Raw genomic sequence first — 19,477 nt, 5'->3', positions numbered from 1 at the left:
CGGTAAGGAGTTGCTCCCATTTTCATTTTTTAATGTCACAGATCAAGGATTTTTCTTAGACAATTTCTTCTTTGCCCAAACTTTGTCTTTTCCCTTGTACATGATGATGGCATGTATTGTATTAAATTATGATCTACATGCTGTGTTTTATAAAAAAACTTTAAAAATATAAAAGGGTTGTATTATGTATGCTTATTGTATGCTACTTTTTATAGTAAGTACCTGTGCGCCGCTCCATGTCCATATTTTTTTTTAAATCATGGGGCCTCAGAACAGAAGAGTAATTCTGTATTCTTTATGTAAGCTTAAGCTAACTGGCAGACGTAAAATTGAAAAGGCTTTTTCTTGTTGATTTTATAGGCCTTGTCTATGCACAAACTTGCACCAAAATAACTGAATCAGTTTTAATATGCACCTTTTGTTAATTCAGTGCAAGTCTGTGTGTGGACGCTCTTAATTCAGAATAAAGGTTTCTTATTTCAGTTTAGCATAAGTAGATTTTTTTCCTAAGTTAATCAGAATAGGATATTTGTATTCTGAAAGAAGTATCCACAAACAGACTTGCAGTGAAATAACAACAGTGTAAATTAAGACTCATTTAGTTAGTTATTTCAGTGTGAGGTTGTAGGTAGAGCTGCCCTTAGCCAGGCCTTTACAATAGTTGTATCTGTATGGTAAATAAAAATAGTAGGTGGAGCTGAGGGGAAGGAAGAGCTTTTTAAAATAATTGTATTACATTTAAAAAGAATTATTTGTAAGCACTGAAGGCTTGACCTTCCTCAGCAGTAGAGGGAGGGAATAGCAGGGAGTGGAGCCATCTTTGGCAACAGGGTCTGGAGGGTATCAGAAGTTGAGGTGCCCATGTTTATAATCAGCATATGAATATGTCGTTTTGAGAACAGAATACTGAGATTTGTATAACTGCTGTGCAGCTTTCCATGATCTCTGCCCGATACTGTAAAGGAACAGCAGTCTAATCTCTAGCAACATCCTTATAAAACTTTAAAGGCTGTGAATGTAAATGTTTTACTACTGTTTGTATTTGTTAGTATAGAGAAATATTGCATTTATATATTACTTATGATATAAGTCTTATGTAAACCATGAATTGTGTTTCACAATTGACGGTTTTTTCTTTATAGTTAATACTTTACTGTATTTTCAATAAAAGTTGGTATAGTCAAATCTAACATCGTATCAAATGGTTTATTATGCAATATTTTATTTTTTTCAGATTCAGTTCCATGTGACTCTTGGCCACACAGCCATGTCTATTTATATCGACTGTCCCTTCCCTAAATGGATGCACTGGGGTGTAATGATCTATGCTATCACCTTTATTTTCTTGTTTGGTAACTTCTACTATCGGACATATAAAATGCCCAAGGAACCCATTAAGAACAGCAAAATAGTGAATGGTTCTGTTGCAAATGGTGTAAGCAAACCAGAAAACAATCTACTGGTGGAAAATGGAAAAAAGCAGAAAAAGGGAAAAGCAAAAGGAGAGTAACTTATCCAGGCCTTAACCATTGCTGGCAGTGGGGAACCTCCAGTTTGGTTTAAAAAGAAAAAAAAAAGAAAGAAAGAAAAGAAACACTATGTACCAATTAACCCTTAGGTTACCGAAGAGCTAGAACACAGATATTTTCATTATTTATGAAGATTGTTTTAACAAAAATACTTCAAGTTAAATTTCTGTTGTAAGTATGTAATTATCAAGCATTTGATGATCTCTGTGTAAACTTTTAGACTGCTGGCGCTGGTGAATGTAAGAAAGAACTGCCGTAAATAATGTGTTTTAGCAGTCCAAAGGTTAATATTACCAATGATCCAATGATTTGTGGATTTTCTACGTGGAAAAAGGTAGCTTTTGATTATTTCTGTTTCTGCCAGAAATTTATTAAATTCCAAATTATGATGATGTATATTTTTATCTGAAAATACAACTTCTCTTATTATTAGTTAGGGATATCTCAAGACACAGTTATGTTTATATGCTGAACAGAGTCTGTTGACTTATCAGAATCTCCTTGTTTTGATTTAGTGTCTACTACAATTTTTCTTCTATTATGGAAATATACCTACCTCTTCATCTGCTGAAAAGAACATTTAACATTAAATAACTTTAATTTCTGAAATATGGAGTCTTCTAATATAAATGTCAGTTAATGCTAATTGGAGAAAGAAATTGCTTTCCTGAAAGAATATATTTTCACCTGTTTTGTAGAATTATCATCTGTCTCTTTCAATGCAAGCTTGGAATGGTATTTTGGCTGTGATTAAGGGGGGGGGGCTTTAAAAAATATATTTTATGAAACAAAGTACATCTCATAGCCTCAGATAATCCATCTGATGTAAGGTTATTCTACCTTGTCCCCCATGTGCATTAAACCCATGGTGCTAACTCTTGTAACGTTCAAAATGATTGTATGGTGTTATGGTGAGGAAGAACATGCTGTAGAACGTAATCCTTCTTTTGCAAATGCTACGAGCATTCGACGCCAGTCATGTTTAAACAGAACACAAGCACACTTCATCAGGAGAGAGAATCTGCAGTTAAATTATGTCTTTACAGCAAATACATTGTAGGTATATTCTAGAAATGTTTACCTATAAGTTGGTCTTGCATCTTAGTATTATGATGATTCTAGACTGCACATCAGGTATTGTTTGCAGGCCTCTGTCTAATGCAAATGATAAAGGTAGATTGGCTGGCTTTTCTCCAATATTGCTGGCTCTTGTCAGTGTAAGTTACAGGCTTGCTGTGCCCATCATTTCTTAGTCAAAACAGCTATAAGAAGACAAAGCCTTTTTATCTAGCACATCACAAAGATTAATCTTTCCGTCTGTGAGGAAAGCATGGCACTAATTATTATTCCTTTTCTGTTTAGATGGATACTGAGGCATAGAGAATTGTCGCTTGTTCCTGCTCACAATGAATATGAGGCAGAACTGGGACTAGAACATAGGTCTCTTAACTCCTAGTTCTCTGTTTAGACTCCAAGAGCTGGCCTGCTGGTTCCCAGATACATTTCTGAGATTTGTGGTTAAAAACAGGTTCATCACTAGTTAGCTCTCTTTCACTGGGGAAATGGTGCAACTTTTAAAGTAAAGAATTCATAAGAAGCTCTGTATGTAGAAGTTAAAATATCCAACACAATTTAAAATTTTTAACTGTTATCAGTCCACCCTATAATAAACAATAGGCAAACAAAACCAACACCTCTTCTCTTACTATATTTCTGTCCTTCCACATTTTACTGAAAACTCTGTCTGTATCCAAATACCAAGATAGGAATGCGAGGAAGAAAACTTGAGGACATAGCCTGTAGTACTGGAAATAGGGGTTAAATTGGAAGTCAGTTCTTCAGTAGTAAGCCCTCTCCCTACCGCCAAGCATAATACATGATAGGGTACTGGATTGATAGAGTATAGAGGCTCTATTGCACTGGAACTGGTCTATGACCATTAATTATCCTATTTGCTTAGTCTTGATGCTTTCCAAAAAACCTCTGAATTTGTACAAATGTATATTTCTGTGTAATGATAGTCATAATGCATGTGGGAGGGGGAAAGGGTCAAGGTCTTTCTCAGACAAATTTGCATGTATTCTCCCTACTTCTAGTAAACTAGCATTTTGGCTTGGATGTTTTAACTTCCTTTCTTTTTAAGCCAAATTAAATAAAGTGATGCATACATGTAACATCTTCTGGCTCCTAAAAACCTCTCAAGAAATTTTCTGGTACAGGTTCATTGATCCCTCTGCCACATCTTTGAAATAAAAATTTGATCTTGCATGTTGACCAGTATTTAGGAGCCAAATTCCCACTTACTGTATGCATCAAAAATGCACATAAGAATGAAAACAGCTGAAGGCTATGGCAGGAAGTTAGGCGAATCTTATATGAGAATTTTGGGTATATGACATTGGAATTCTGGGTCAGATGGCGCTTGTAGATGGGAGCTTGTTGGTGATAAAACTACATTCTGGGTGAATCCAGGTGCAGGCACAGCTGCTATGTCACTTGGGCTCACAGGCAAAGCCAGTTATAGAGCTCTTTCCTGGCACACTGCTAAATGGAGAGGTTACCAACACTGTCACTGAGGTAGCATTGAGCCCACAGCATCCATATTCTGCTACAGGGTTTTCCTTGATGTCCGTATGATTCAGTCCTGCTTTGAGCCTGAGTATGTTGTCTTTTATTGGTGTAGCGTTCTGCAGTTTGACCAATGGCATAGCATGGCTGTCAGTGGAATACTTCTATTTTCTCTCCGTTCCTTCCTGTGTCTGAGAAGCCAGAGCTGCAGAACACAGCCAAAGTTGACAGCTTGCAGTTCCTTCTCTTTTCTCAGGTTTGAGGCAGGAATGCACATGTGTGCACTGCTAGAAACTCTCAATCTTGCCCATTCTGTGCCTTGCCTGATTGTCCATGGCACCTCAGAATTTGGCTCCAGATGTAGAGAAAGTAGAGTGCATGTGAAAATGTGTACATATATACAAAATTAAAACTAAAGTGCTGAAAATTTGTATAGTGAATTATTTTTTTGCTATGCACTTTTTATATAATCATGACTCTATTTAACCATTTGGCACCTAAAACTTTTCCATTGAAAGGGATGCCTTCCCTAAGAAATTTTGAAACCTTTGGACCAATCAGCTGTCACACCACTTTACTTGTACCTGATCCTACACACATCTCCTCAACCCTGTTTCCCACCATGAAACTTCATCTCTTGATAACTTAATTTTTTTAAAGCAAACTAGGACTTCTATATGTTCTTAACAGGTACTCCCAATTTGAGAAGTAACTTATAAGTTTTAAATAGGACCGTTGGATGCTTCTAGGGATTAACCACCAAAACCAAGCTGCTTCCATTGATTATAGCTCTGATGCCAGGCATTTCAAACGTGAATGGCATTTGTTGGTAATTTTAGGCATAGGGTGCTGGGAACCTCACAATGCCACTTGTTCAAATGTAAAATAAATATTGATGTCTCAAATGCACATTAATTGGGGGATCATTGTCATCCATACCTACAGACACCACATGTAATGCATGCTCTGAGAGCTGACTAATGACTCCATTCAATGGTAGAGAGCATTTTAAGAAAACTATACTGTTAATGGAATAAAGGAAAAGTCTCTTCCTCAGAATAAGCTTCTAGTACATCTGGCAGCCATGTGCTCGAAGTTGGGAAGGGATACGGGTTTACAGGCCCCAATTCTGTAAAGATTTATGAACATGTTTAGCTTTATGCACCCTTTACCAACTTCAGTGGGATTGCTCATGGTGTGTAAAGTTAAACCAAGCATTGCTCTGGTGCAATATCAAGGCCATAACTTGTAAATAAAAGCTTGTAATTTGGCATGTTGCGATTTGGATAGAAGGGAGATTTATTACTGGGTGTCTTGAATCAGTTGCAAGCACAAGCAATGAACATATAGAAGGGGTGAGAAGTAGCAAGTCATCTCTGACTTCTAGTTACCCGGCTATGTGGTGCCAGAATTAATGGGACAAATTTTCTGCTAGTTTGAGCTGTTGAAATTCCACCAAAGTCAATGGAGTTGTGCCCATTTACATCAGCAGAGAATTTGGTCCAATTACTTCTTTTTCCAAAGAATGAAAAAATACTTTCTTCCTGTGTGTTTGTTTTATTTGCCAATAATGCATGTAAATAGAGGTAATCAGTGGTTAGGGAGGCTTCTTGTGCCTAGGATGCTTTGCTTTTGTAAACATTAAAATAAAATGTATTTTTCATGCTGTGCAGGAGTTCATTGGTTATGATTTTCATATAGATATGTGTTTTCCTCTCAGTCTCCCACTTGGCTTTGTGAAACTTGTCAACTCTGATTGCATCGCTGCCTTTGTTCTAATGTAACTTGTCACACAGCACAGTACTTCACAGGGAACATTCTTCCACTTTATGATTTGGGGGGATTTTCTAAATTGAGCTCGGGTCTGAGCAGATTAGTCTGGAGGCTTTGGAGTCCTCGTCAGGGAACTGAAAACTTAGTGAAGAATTGGGCTTCAACTTAGATTCTGTGCACGCCATAGACATCTTAGAGGTGGTACAGTGTGCAAGTCAGTGCCGTATGTGGTCCTAAATGTCAGCTTACGCCAGCAGAAGCTGGAACTGTGTCTGCTGGGCAGGGTTTAGCATTTGATGCTTTTCCAGCTTGTTGTAACAGCAATAGTATTGTGCCTTGGTTACATGGGCAGAAGAGAGTGAGTAACTCAGATAAGTAAAGGGAGCCAGTGAAATGGCTGAGTATAATGATCAAGTTGATGGAAGCCTTCTGAATCCAGCCTGTTACTAAAACCTCTCCTATTGTACGCTGGAGAAAGTGCTGAGGAGAGAAACCTTGCACTATCTGAGGGCCTTAGACACTCCTTTCTTTGCAGTATTAATACTAAGAAAAGAGAAATTAAAAAGTAAAGCTACGTGATTTAGTAATTGTATCATACTGCTTTGTAATTATATAGCACCTTTCATCTGAGAATCTCAAAGTGCTTTAGAGACATTGGGCCTGATTCCCCATGGCCTTGTCCTTTGCATAGTCATTTACACTTTACAATCCCATCATTGGTAGGAGTGGAAAATTGTGACTTAATAGTGCTTTATATCTATTTTGCTCCCTCATTACTCAGGTGCAAATGACTACACAAGGTGCAAATCAGTGGTAAAGCAGGCCTAATAGGGGTATGTCTACACTGCATCCAGGAGTGAGCCATAGACTTGTGCTAGCAGGGCTCATGGTAGTGCACTAAAAATAGGTGGACAGATGCTGCTTTGACATTGCGGCTCAGGCTGGCACTTGTGCTCTCAAGCAACCTCTGTCCACCTATTTTTAGTGCACTACTGGGAGCCCCATCAGCACCAGCTTGTGGACCTGGGCCAGGAGGCTTGCTCTCAAATGCAATATAGGCATACCCTAAGGGTATGTCTGTGTTGCTTAGTAAACCTGGGATTAAACTCAGGTTTAAGACCAATGCCCTCACCGGCCACACACAGTCTTCTGACTCATGCCAGAAACCTCTCATGGCTCAGGTTTGAGGATTACCTAGGATTATGGGTCCAAGCCCAAGTCCCACTGTGGCATGAATTCAAGCCCATTCAGTTTGCAGTGTGGAGGCAGCTGAAGCTTAGGTCACTAGGCTCCCATACATAGTCTGCCAATACTATCCCACAAATCCTTAGGCCTTCGTATCCCAGTCCTTCCATCCCCAATTTCTCACTCGATTCCCAGGAACCAGAAGCACCTGCCTGATTCCAGTGCAACTGCTCAGCATGTAACCCTTCATTGCCACCCGGAACACTCAGTTGGAAACACACTTAACCCGATGGTATTTTAGCTATGACCAGCACTAACAAGAAGTCCTACATCAAACACACTGCTAGTTGGTCAGAGGAACACAGCCAAATTCTGGTGAAAATGTGGTGTGAAGAGAGAAGAGCTTCAGCTTCCTCAAGAGACCAGAAACAACCATTTGTACAAAAGTATCTAGGCAAGGCTGGCAGCAATGGGGATCCACTGGACTGCCTGTCAATGCCGGGAGTGAGTCAAGATGCTGTAGACAGAGTACTGTGAAGCCAAAGATAACTGCACCTGAGGAAACTCCCTGTCTACCTGCCTCTTCTATGAGGAATTTGGTGGTTGGAACTGCAACAAGCACAGAGCCAGTGGTGTTGCATGACGATCTGCTGAGGAGGGGTGACACACTTATAACCCCTCAGTCACAGGCACCATCAACGGAGAGCCTGCAGCCTTAGGATCAAGCAGCTAAAGTAACCCTGGTCCTCATGCTTGTCAAGGATCAGGCTATGCTGCCAGAGTAGCTACAGCATATCCTGGATCCATATTCAGAGGACTTGTTTGCAGATGGCCTGGGGGAAAGCAGCTTGAAGCTTATGCAGCAGCAGCAGCAAGAAGAAGCTGCCCTGAAGCCGGAGCCTGGTATGTATCGGCTGCCATATATTTTGTTATGAATACTAACAATGGGACGAATTTCTGAGTTATGTGAAATTGAAATAGTACAAGCTGTGGGTTGGAGTGTGCTCCCATTGAGGGCAGAAGCCACACCATTTCCCTAGTGACCCCCAGCCTCCTCCCAGACACCACATGGATAATGGGAAATGAGGGGGAGGGGGAGTTAAACAAGCAAGTAGCATGAAATTTTACTAGTTGCACACTTATTGTTAGAAACATGGGTTTGAGTTATTAGACTTACACATCTTACTTTCCATTTCCTGCAAGTACAACGCAGCTTAGAAACTGGCCATGCTGGACCATCCTCCCAGCATAGCTGGAGTGTCCCAGGCTGCCTGTATTGCCAGCCCACATGGCATCAGAGTATGTATTTAGTATTATGGGTATGAATAGTATTTAGTCCACAGTGCCTGTATTATGAGTCTTCATGGCTGTTGAGGATATATTTAGTCCAAGGCTGCCAGTTGAGTCTGTACAGTAATTCAGGGTACTTTTAAGAAGGTGTCTCCATCCAAAATCAGCATCTTATTTTTTTTGCCACTAATTTCCCCCCATTTTTAGATGGTGATGCATGCAAACTTCTCATAGAGTGCAAACTCCAGATGGTTACATTCTGGGCTAAGGCATACTTTTAGGTCTGCTTCTGTTGTTTATGAGCCCTATTCATTCATAGATCAGTAACCAGATGCCAAAAAAGCTCCTTTGCATAGATAGATGGCTCTCCACTGCTGGACTAGAATTAAAGTTCTTGCTTCCATTCAAGCACCTTCAAGACCATGATGTCTTCTAGAGCTTGTCCTGCCTGGAACAATTATGAAACTGTAGCTAGTAACAGGGCCCTTCATGGGATTCCACCTCACCTCCCCCCACCACCAAAAAAGAGGGATTTATAAATGCTTTTAATTTATTTTTGGTATGTGCATCTTACCAAGATGTGTATGTTGGCTTGAACCATGACATTCAGGAACTTCTATGCAGGGCAATGAATTTTAAGTGAATAAAATAAAACCAAAAGATAAAAAGTATCTGGGTCACTTTTGACCTTAAAGTGACCCAGCCCCAGGAAAACTGTAGATTTTAATCTACTTTTAATTTTCACAGACAATGATGCACTCTTTCATTTTTCTTGGCAGGCCCTTCCATCTCTGCTGGGCAGAGGGAAGGAACCAGCAGCCTGGGAGAGCAGACTCTCACATCAGCGTATAAGGAGAGAGAGTGTCACAGATTAAATGAGGCTGGACATTTTGGGCAAAGCCAGTAAGCAACTTTCTTATCCGAGAGTGAAGGAAGAAAGAAGGCAAGAAAGTCAGTGAGACTGTCCAGCAAAAGGAGAGATTGGTTTCATGGAGTGAGAGTGGAGGTTGAGGGAAGAAGACAGAGTGCAACAACAGGAGCTGTTTGAGAAGTTGCTCACTCCCATGGTAACCAGTCTGCAGTCTTCAGCTGCAGCTTCATGCTCTGAGTCCCCTACATGCTACCGTGTCCTGCAGGCTATGCAGCGTTTTAGGGTTGGCTGGTCCATGGCAAAGGCAATGAACATAACATTGAACAGTCATGTATACCCTGTATATTCCTCCACTTCTATTTAACCACAGGCCATGCATGTGAAACATACTAGAAGGGCCAAGGAGAACAGCAATACGGGGGACACACAGAAACACTGAAACTAATATAGTGGCAATGTATATAGTTTGGCTGTTTTTCCCCCTTTTTCATTTGGTTTCTTACTATGCTCTGTTTTTTATTTATTGTCTTTTATGTCTTGATGGCAACTAGTTTGCCTCAAAGATTTTTAAAATGTAACTTCCTTACTTGCATGTTTAAAATAAACATTTGTAAACAAGGATACATGAGTAATTTTTATTAAAATCGATACAAAGAAACCTCATCACAGTAATCCATAAGCTGTGTTGAGGTAAATCAGTTTTATAAAATACAAAACAAAATTCAGAGAACCTCATTACAGTAATCCATAAGCTGTTCGTTGTACATTAACAGTCTTTATAAAACACACCATAAAATTCATAAAAATTCTAACATAGCTGTCTGTAAAAATTCTACATGGCAGTCAGTAATTATATTATGTCACTCCCCTTCACCCATGTCACCCTGAAAACCCATTATGTGAACACACAAAGTATCTCTGGTTTCCTTTGTGTGTGTGTGTGTGTGTGTGTGTGTATCCTGCCCCAGTAATGACAGGTGTACTTTCTGATTGCGTATACCATTGCAGCAATACAACACTGTCTTGAGTCCACGCCTAGTAAAATGGTTTAGCTTTGCAGACATTGTGCAGTACACAGCAGGCCACAATAATGTGATTGGCATTGACAAGATTGGCATCCAAACAGTTCTGGAGACAATGCCGTCTGGATTTCAGTTGACCAAATGCACATTCCACCACCATCTGACTGCTAGTGAGCATGTAATTGAGTCTTTTTTTGTCAGGGCCTCTGAAATCATGGTACAGTTTCATAAGCTGCAGCAGAATGGGCTATGCGGGATCCCCTAGAATAACAGTGGAGACAATGGCTCTATTTATATCAATGTCATTTGGAGGGAATAATGTCCCAACTTGTCCATGAAGGTTATATCCTGATCTCTTGGAAACCCTGGCATCATGCACTTTGCCAGTACATCCCACATTGGTGTCCAGGAACTTGCCTCTATGGTTACCTAGGCCTGCATAATGATGGAGTGGTACCTTTTGTGGTTTATGTACTCCATGCACTCCTTGTGGAGGACAAACACTGAGCTCATGAGTCCCATCAATAGGCCCATAGCAGTCTGGGAAGCCCATTCTCTCAAAACTGGCAGTTATTTCAGGAACATTATTTATGCCCACCACCTTTGAGTAAACCACAGTCCTGATTGCCTCACAAACCTCCACTACCACAACTCCCACAGCTGACTTGCCAACACCAAACTGGTTAGTCATGGATCTGTAGCCAGATGGCCATAGCAACCCACTTCTGGACGGGCATGGCTTCCATTGTGTATGTCCTGATGCTGGAGGGTCAGGACAAGCTGATCACACAGCTTCAGGAACGTCTGCTTCTTCATGCAAGAGTTCTGGAACCACTGCTGATCATTCCAGGGTCCACATGATGATGCAATCCAACTAGTCTGTCCTGGTGGTGGTGCTCCAGAAGCACTGGTCTGCATATGGGGCATCTGCAGTTATGGCAGCAAGCATGATCAGTGTCCGCTGCATCATGGGTGCCATCTATACCCCCCTTGGAGAGGTGCCTTTGATAGGACAAATACTGCCTCCAAAATCTCCACCAGTGTCTCACAGATGCTCTGCTTGCCTGCTGAAATAGGAGTAAGAGGGCAAGTTGGAGCAGTTCTTCTTCCATTGGTGCTGGATCCAACTTACAGGCTCTGGTTGCAGGGAGAGTACAGACCCAAAAATGGCTCCACTGAATGTGGTGGTGGGATAAGAGCACTTCTGGCAAGTGCCAGGCAATGGACAGAGAATTCTCCCACAGTGCACCATGAGCCACCCAGAGTGGCTACAGATAGCAAGGACACTAAGAACCCTGTGATATGACCCCAGAAGCCACATAGTCTACTCGTGTCTGCATAATGCAGTATGGACGCATCAAAACAGGTGTGAGAGACTCTTGTTATAATGCAATTGTGAGTGGTCAAGCATGAGCTTGCTAAGTCTGCAGGCATGTCCCCCACAGGCCCAGATTTATTGTGAAATGTAGACATACCCTTAATGATAAAGATACCAAAGTAGGATTTTTACTTAGTTATGACCAAATTCTGCTCTGATTCACACTTTTTGCAACTCCATTGAAATCAGAGGGCTGATATGCGGGTATATGTCAGGGCAGAACTTGGCCCTCAGTTAAGTAGGAAAATGCAGGTAGTTAGACAATGAAACATTCTGAGGTCTGGATCTTTTTTCTCTGATATATGGCACAATACTTGTAATATATGGTACAATATATTCCTTCTATATATGTAGCAAGAACTAAGCTGGTATTTGTGACCAAGTTAAGTGTTCTGGAATTAAATGATTTGATAGAAAACAAAGGATTTACTGTATTTTGTGTATATATTTTATCATGTCACCTACATCTTTAGCTGTCAGGCTGGTTTTTTGTTGTTTTGCTTGTTTGTGATTAACTACTTATCCATTACCTCTGTTAAGATCAAAGGGGGTTAACACAAAGGTTGAATTGGGTCAACATATTCTGTGGTTTGAGATGCAGTTTTGAACCCCATTTCTCAGATAAAGCATTAGTTAAAGGTCAGTTCTGCAAACTATAAATTCTTTATATGGACTCGTGCCTTTGAGTATCATTGTGGTTCACCTCATTAAGTGGTCTAATGGCTACAAATATGATTATGCATTGATTATTTAATGTGTCAAGTTTCAGAGTAACAGCCGTGTTAGTCTGTATTCGCAAAAAGAAAAGGAGTACTTGTGGCACCTTAGAGACTAACCAATTTATTTGAGCATGAGCTTTCGTGAGCTACAGCTCACTTCATCGGATGCATATCGTGGAAACTGCAGCAGACTTTATATAAACACAGAGAATATGAAACAATACCTCCTCCCACCCCACTGTCCTGCTGGTAATAGCTTATCTAAAGTGATCATCAGGTTGGGCCATTTCCAGCACAAATCCAGGTTTTCGCACCCTCCACCCCCCCACACAAATTCACTCTCATGCTGGTGATCCCCCACTTTGGATGGGCTATCACCAGCAGGAGAGTGAATTTGTGTGGGGGGGTGGAGGGTGCGAAAACCTGGATTTGTGCTGGAAATGGCCCAACCTGATGATCACTTTAGATAAGCTATTACCAGCAGGACAGTGGGGTGGGAGGAGGTATTGTTTCATATTCTCTGTGTATATATAAAGTCTGCTGCAGTTTCCACGATATGCATCCGATGAAGTGAGCTGTAGCTCACGAAAGCTCATGCTCAAATAAATTGGTTAGTCTCTAAGGTGCCACAAGTACTCCTTTTCTTAATGTGTCAAGAGAATCACATATTAGTTAATTACAGAAACACTTATTCACATGATTATGGTTCTTGTATTGAGCACTGTTGTATCAATTGTCTGTAGGCTGCTAGTACACATTGTCTTGATAGTATCAAGACTTTAGTGTCCGTGATTGATGGACTGAGCACCAACGGAGTTAGGACAGCCTTAAATGAAAACAAAAGCAATTTCATTTTAGATTCAGTATGATGGAAATGATTATGCCTCATTCAGAATCACTATTGTCTGTGAAATCAATATGTGACAGATTGTAGCCTGCTATATAAAGAGGCAAAATTGATTTTTGTAAATAGATTAGTGACGTTTAATAGACTAATGCAGCTTGGGGTTGAGGGCCATTAAGACCGTAACAGTGTCAGGTGATTCCATGTCAGACCTGTGTTTTGTAAATGAACTAAATGTACTAGTTTGTTTTTAAAGGTAAGGAAACTAACTACATACAAACAATGAGTCAGGCCAAAAGTTGGAAAATTCAAAGCTGAGGTTCACTCTTCTCTTAACTTTCGCTATTGTATCTGGATACTGCAGTGCTCTGAGACCATTGCCATAATATTATTGCTATTTATTATGTATATATCCTGTAATAGTGCTTTGTGAACATACTTGGCTCTTCACAAAACACTTAGAACGACGACAAGCACCTCAAATCCCAGCCACAACTGCTTAAGTTAAAGGTAGAGTGTTAGATCTGCACACCTATAATGCTTACATAAACAAGTAAACGTTTGCTCTGAATTCTTTGACTTTTGGTCTGTCAGACTTTTAAAATATTTTAAAGCTCTTTACAGGTGAAAGTTGCTATATAAGTGCAAGTATTATTCCCCAGAGTTCCTTTATATCTGCTTTGTTTCTTTTTGTACCTGTGTCTCCTGGTCAGATGCCTGCTCTTACAGTATATTCTGTGGGTTTCTTCTTTCTTTTTCTTTTTTTTATGTTACAGACTGTAGGAGGGCATGTGATGTAATAAAATAGATTCCAAGGGAATATTGCCATCAAATTCAAGTTGAGGTATGAACTTTGGGCCAGCCCAGTCCCCCATCTGTCACTTTTGTGCCGGCTGAGTGGCACAGAGGGAACATAATCTGGCCACACTTGACCTGTTGAGAATTTGCCTGGTGGAGGTAGGTGAATACTCAACTGGCATAAAGCTGTTAGAGCTGGTTCCTAGACCACACTCTCCTTCATTCATTCCTAGGCATAAGGGGCAGGGAGACTGGGGTGGGAGAGCTAGAACAGAGTTCCCTTACTGCAATTCTCAGCTGACATATGGCCCCTTAGGAGCCATAGCTAGTGGCTCTAAGTTAGAGCAATCCCTAGCACATATTGACACATGAGCGACTGTTGCCCAGTACGTTTGAAAGTTTGGAGTCTGCAGTTTGGGTTGCAGAATTTAGTTCCAGGTTCATGTTTCTTCAGCTTAGCATCTCATCTGTTCTTCAGTTCAACCTCTAGTTTCCAATGGCTGGTGTAAGCAAAATGTATCCGGGTTTTCCCAAGAAAACAGTAAAAATTGTTCTTAATAGCTGCTAAATTTTTAATGGAAACGTGTCTTTCTCTCTTTAACCAATGCTCATGTCTGTCTGTCTTTTTGCCCTGCAATGTTATCATGAGTTAATTTATAAAGCCTAGAAGAAAATTGCTCTGTGCACTGAGGAAACAGTTACACTTGTTACAGGTTGTCATTTATAATTCAAAGCAATCAAATTTACTTATTTACTTTAGAGTGTTTAATAAATAGAAAGCTATAGAGGGTTAGTGGAAAAAAATACTTTGCACTTTTAGTGCTCTCAAACCAAATATGTCAAACCGCTTTAGAAAAGTGGGTATTTTTTATACAACAGAGCAAACAAGTTCTTTTCAGGTCATTACAATATTTAGTTCACATTTTGCCACTAATTATTGGGTTACAGGGACAAATTGCGGTTTTGTACTCTGTGATGTCAACATACATATACACTGCTTGCAAGAGTTTAGGGCTATGGTGGAGTGAGTGTTTGTTAAATGATAAAAATATTGTTAGAGATTTTGTAATGAGGTATTCTGTTCTGTGATCTATCAAAGTTTAATAAAGAAAAAAGAAAAAACCTTCTAATCTTGTCATGTTAATTGCAGGCAATCAGCAAAAGTTTAATATTTCTTAGATAGGACCAAATTCTTGTCCCATTGAAATCAGTGGAACTTCTTGGCTCACTCTGGACTTGAGCAAAACTCTCTTTAACTTCTGGCTGATTTCAGTGGATGTCCTGGCTGATCAAGGACAGCAGCATTCTGCCCAAAATGTTTAAATAGGATTTCTAAGACATATGGTGCATAGCAAACCTTAAACTTTAATTGCATAGATTTTGCAAAATTAAAACTCTTCATGTATTTTACCCTACACGTGAGTAAAATGGAAATAGAAAATTCAAAATTAAAAAGGCATCCTATTAATCTTGCTATTTAATAGGCAGCAGATTTAAAACAAACAAAAGGCAGTACTTCTTCACACAACGCACAGTCAATCTACAGAACATGTTGCCAGATGTTGTGACAGCCGGAAGTATAACTGGTGTTGCAGCACTCCAGCTTTGCCTTGGGGGGTCCTGCACTTCTAAGCAGTTAGGGGGTTGCCTCAAAGGTTTGCAGTGACTCTCAGTGTAGCCTCTCTCCCCTCCTAGAGGCAAGGGTTACAGCTTACTGATCCACCTTCATCATCGGCCAGTCAACAGGTTTGGTGTAAGAGCCCTGTTTAGTCCCTATCATCCTACTCGGGGAGTGTTTGTGTAGAGGTGTGGGGAGGGTTAGGGGGAACCGAGGCCTGCCCTCTTCTCGGGTTCCAGCCCAGGGACCCTAATGGCACCGGCAACAGGTAGTTGAGTTATACCAGAGCTATAGCCCTTCCCTGGGCTACTTCCCCAAACAGACACTCCTAAGTTCCCCACCATGCTTGTCCTCCCAGCTTTTTCACTGCACACCTTCTTTCTCCCAGTTTTCCCACAGCACACCTTCCTACTCCCAGCTCCTACCAGCTGGCCTCTCTGAAGGGGCTTCCTTTTAAACTAGTCCCAGCCGGTTCTAAACGAGCATCGGGTGATCTGATTAGCCTGTTTCCCTTGATTGCTTCTAGTCAGTTCTTAATTGGTTCCAAGTGTCTTACGGAGTCTGCCTGACTTAATTGCTTCTAGCACCTTCCTGACTGCTCTGGGGCAGCCTCTGCCCAGGTCACTCAGTGAACAGAAAACTATTCATCCAGTGTCCTGTGTGTTTCCTTCGACCAGACTCCTGCACCCAACCGGTCTGGGTCTGTCGCACTGGATTCAAAAAAGAATTAGATAAATTAATGGAGAATACATCTGTCAATGGCTGTTTGCCAAGATGATCAGGGATATAAACCCATGCTCCAGAAGCTGGATTGGACAACAGGGGATGGATTACTCAAAATTGCCTTGTTCTGTTCATTGCCTATGAAGCATTTGGAACTGGGCTAGATGGAACTTTGGTCTGATCCAGTATAGCCTTTCTTATGTTCTTAACCATTTTTAAAGACTGAAAATGAAATAGCAGTTACCTGCATAATTACTTTAGTACTAAAGCAGGAAGTGTGATAGCCACATGTATCTGAATATCAGCCCACACATACCACAGATGACAAGCCAGCATATCCATCATAGTTTATGTAATAGTCACTGAAGAAATAGTCTGCTGAACATTGCAGGGAGCATACAAACAAGCTTTTTCCTCCATCTGTGCATTTTCATTAACAATTGTCTTCATAATAAGAAGCCATATTAGTTTCCAGTTTGCACTAGTAGCTCAGGCTTTAGCAGATTCCAAGAACTTCATCAGAGCTAGAGATTATTGTTACAACATTAATCTATGCATTTTATAACTGTGTTTTATCTTATAGGTCTCAAAACTATATTTTTTTGCTCCAAGAACCTGATCCAGAGCCTGGAAAGCTGGAAAAGGCATTTATTTACTAAAAGCTTTTGATTCTGTACTGTTATTAAGCAAACATATATCAGGGTATTTTTGTTTTACAATTATTGTAAGCCTTTAAGTATTTTTATATTTTTGGGCTCAAATATTGCCTTAGCAAAGGTATAGTTCTATTTATTTTTCAGTAGGAATTTAGGAGAATATTTTTCTATCAGGGCACTCATGTTTAGCAGCATGCACCCTGGCTTACAGTTTTAGGGCTTGCCCCGGGCTCCCATTGACTCCCAAGCAAGCGAGAATGGGCCCACACTAGCAATCATGGTTCAACATTTTGCTGTAAATATTAAAGAGAAGGTAGTCCAGCAACCTACTGGATTGTGCATTAAATGTGAGAGATTTTGCTTCAAGTGTTAACATTTTTATATTGCAATTTGAGACCTTCATTGTTATGTCGTAGCACACAAGTACAATGGTTGTACTAGCTTAGGACCAGATTCTGATTCCCTTATTCACATGGAATAGGACCTTTCCTTTCTCCTTGACCAGTACTGCTGAAGTCAGTTGGGCTGCTTGTGGCCAAAGATGCTATTCAGTATGAGTAAGGGTGTCAATCTGGCCCCTACTGTTTATAGTTTGTAGAAACTGTTGCAGACTGCTTTCTTTATGGAATAAACGGTGGGGATTGGTAGATAAGACCTAGAGCAGTGGTTCTCAACCCACAGCCATGGGCCGCATTTGACTCAGTTAGCACACAGTTGCAGCCTAGCTGTGTGCTAAAAAAATCGAAAGTTTCCCACTCCAGTCTGGCAGGGGGCGGTGCCGGCTGAGTGGGAGACGGCATCACGCAGCCCTGTTCCAGTGCTCCTATCAGCAGGCAAGGCGGAGCAGCCCACTGTGGCAGGGAGGAGCTCAGCAGTCCAATGTAGGGGGCCCTGCTGGGCAAGTGGGTCCTGAGGGAGCCCGGCCTCCTGGGCAGGCCCCGCTCTTGCTCCAGCATGACTAATCGTGCCATTCCCGAGTGGCCAGAGCGATCCCTGACCAACCCCAGCCATGCTTCCGGCTCAGCCTGGTGGACACAGTCACCTCCCAGCAGGGCTGGTGAATGTGTTGCCGGCACAGAGTGCCCGAGGCAAGCAACAGCTGGGTTCGTTGCCCAGTGTGCATCGCACCAATGACCACAACGGGGTGGGGAAGCAGAGAAATTTATTTGGAGCTCCAAATAGGGCACAGGGAGACTGAGCTGTCTCAAATCCTGCAGCAGTGCAGCAGATTCCAGTATACATTTTATACCTTTGCCTATTTCACTACACAAGCTTATGCAACCAATTACCTGTTGCCCCATACAATATCATAGCCAATCAGCTAAAGCAGCCAGTTGTGTTTTTCCTCAGTAGCATTGCCTGAGCCTTGCCTATTTGTTACTGTTTTTTGTTAAACATTGCTGCCTTATCTATCTGTTTCCCAGGCTGAAGCTGGCCTTGGCTGGTGAGCCGTGTGCAAACCTGTCTGTTTGTATGCTAGCTTCCTCAGAGTTATGCAGGATCACAGAGGGTTCAAGGAGCAAAGGGGCCTTAGTTTATCTGGGCCTAGAGCAGAAGGGCTTCCTCGACACTCGTGGTCTTCCACCCTCCCGAGTTACCTAGTATAGTGCCCAGTGTCCCCAACAAATGTGTCCAGGGGGCAGGGCGCAGGAGGGTGGGTCTCTGGGGGGTTTGTGGGGGACTCTGGACAGTGAGGGGGTGGGGGCGCTGGGCAGTGGGGAGTTTGTGGGGGGTGGTGGGCAATGGAGGGCTTGTGGGCAGGGGTGCTGGGCATATGGCTCTTTGGGGGGGCACTTGTCATAGGGATCTTTGGGGGAGGGTCTCTGGGCAGGGGAGAACTGGGCATAGGGAGTTGAGAGAGGTGCTGGGCAGAGGGTTGGTGTGGTGTGTGGTGCAGGACAAGCCCCGAGGGGAAGGGGCACACTGGCAGCGCAGAGTTCGGCAGGCCAGTGTGTGTGTCTGGCTCAGTGGTTCTCAACCTGCGGCTAACATAACACTTTGTGGGCCGCATACGCGGCCCACGATGGTAAATAGGTTGAGAACCACTGAGCTAGAGAGATCTGTTAGTGTTTAAAATCAGATACTGAAAATAGACTATATATTTATTCTATGTGTATGCTTTAAGTAAAATAACTGTAAATAGCCATTTAGTCTTATCTGTTCCTGTTGCAATAATATCTGATTCATGGCTAATTTTAAAAGGCAAGAACTGAATAAATTAAATTAATGTATGTGCCATTTTATGTCATAGTATTCTATTAGGTGCTTTTAGATAAATATGATAGACTTTTGGAACTACTAGGGACTTTTGGGGGGCTATCAAAATGTCAAGTCTAGCTACTTTATGCAGCAGGTTTGGCAAGTACAAAAATGGAACCCACAAAATATTGTTTAAATTAAAACAGTTGTGTTTGCACTGTTTAATATATCAAAATCCTACTGCAAAGTGATCAGATGTACAACAGGTTTCAGAGTAACAGCCGTGTTAGTCTGTATTCGCAAA

At 41.4% G+C, this 19,477-nt stretch overlaps 1 protein-coding gene across 2 annotated transcripts in view; it reads left to right on the top strand.

Moving 5' to 3' along the window:
• The window catches only part of ELOVL4 (ELOVL fatty acid elongase 4), a 64,454-nt gene extending 58,687 nt beyond the window's left edge, over positions 1–5,767 (top strand). For both annotated transcript variants that reach the window (XM_048845164.2, XM_075126545.1), the window contains exon 6: positions 1,235–5,767. In XM_048845164.2, coding sequence (XP_048701121.1) covers positions 1,235–1,510 — 276 coding nt within the window. In that variant the 3' untranslated portion in view covers positions 1,511–5,767. The remainder of the gene's footprint in view (positions 1–1,234) is intronic.
• Positions 5,768–19,477: the final 13,710 nt, after the last annotated feature.

This window comes from Caretta caretta, chromosome 3 (genome assembly GCF_965140235.1).
Source record: "Caretta caretta isolate rCarCar2 chromosome 3, rCarCar1.hap1, whole genome shotgun sequence".
Classification (NCBI taxonomy): domain Eukaryota; kingdom Metazoa; phylum Chordata; order Testudines; family Cheloniidae; genus Caretta; species Caretta caretta.
The sequence above is the reverse complement of the archived record's forward strand: the minus strand, read 5'-3'. Positions and strand labels throughout refer to the sequence as shown.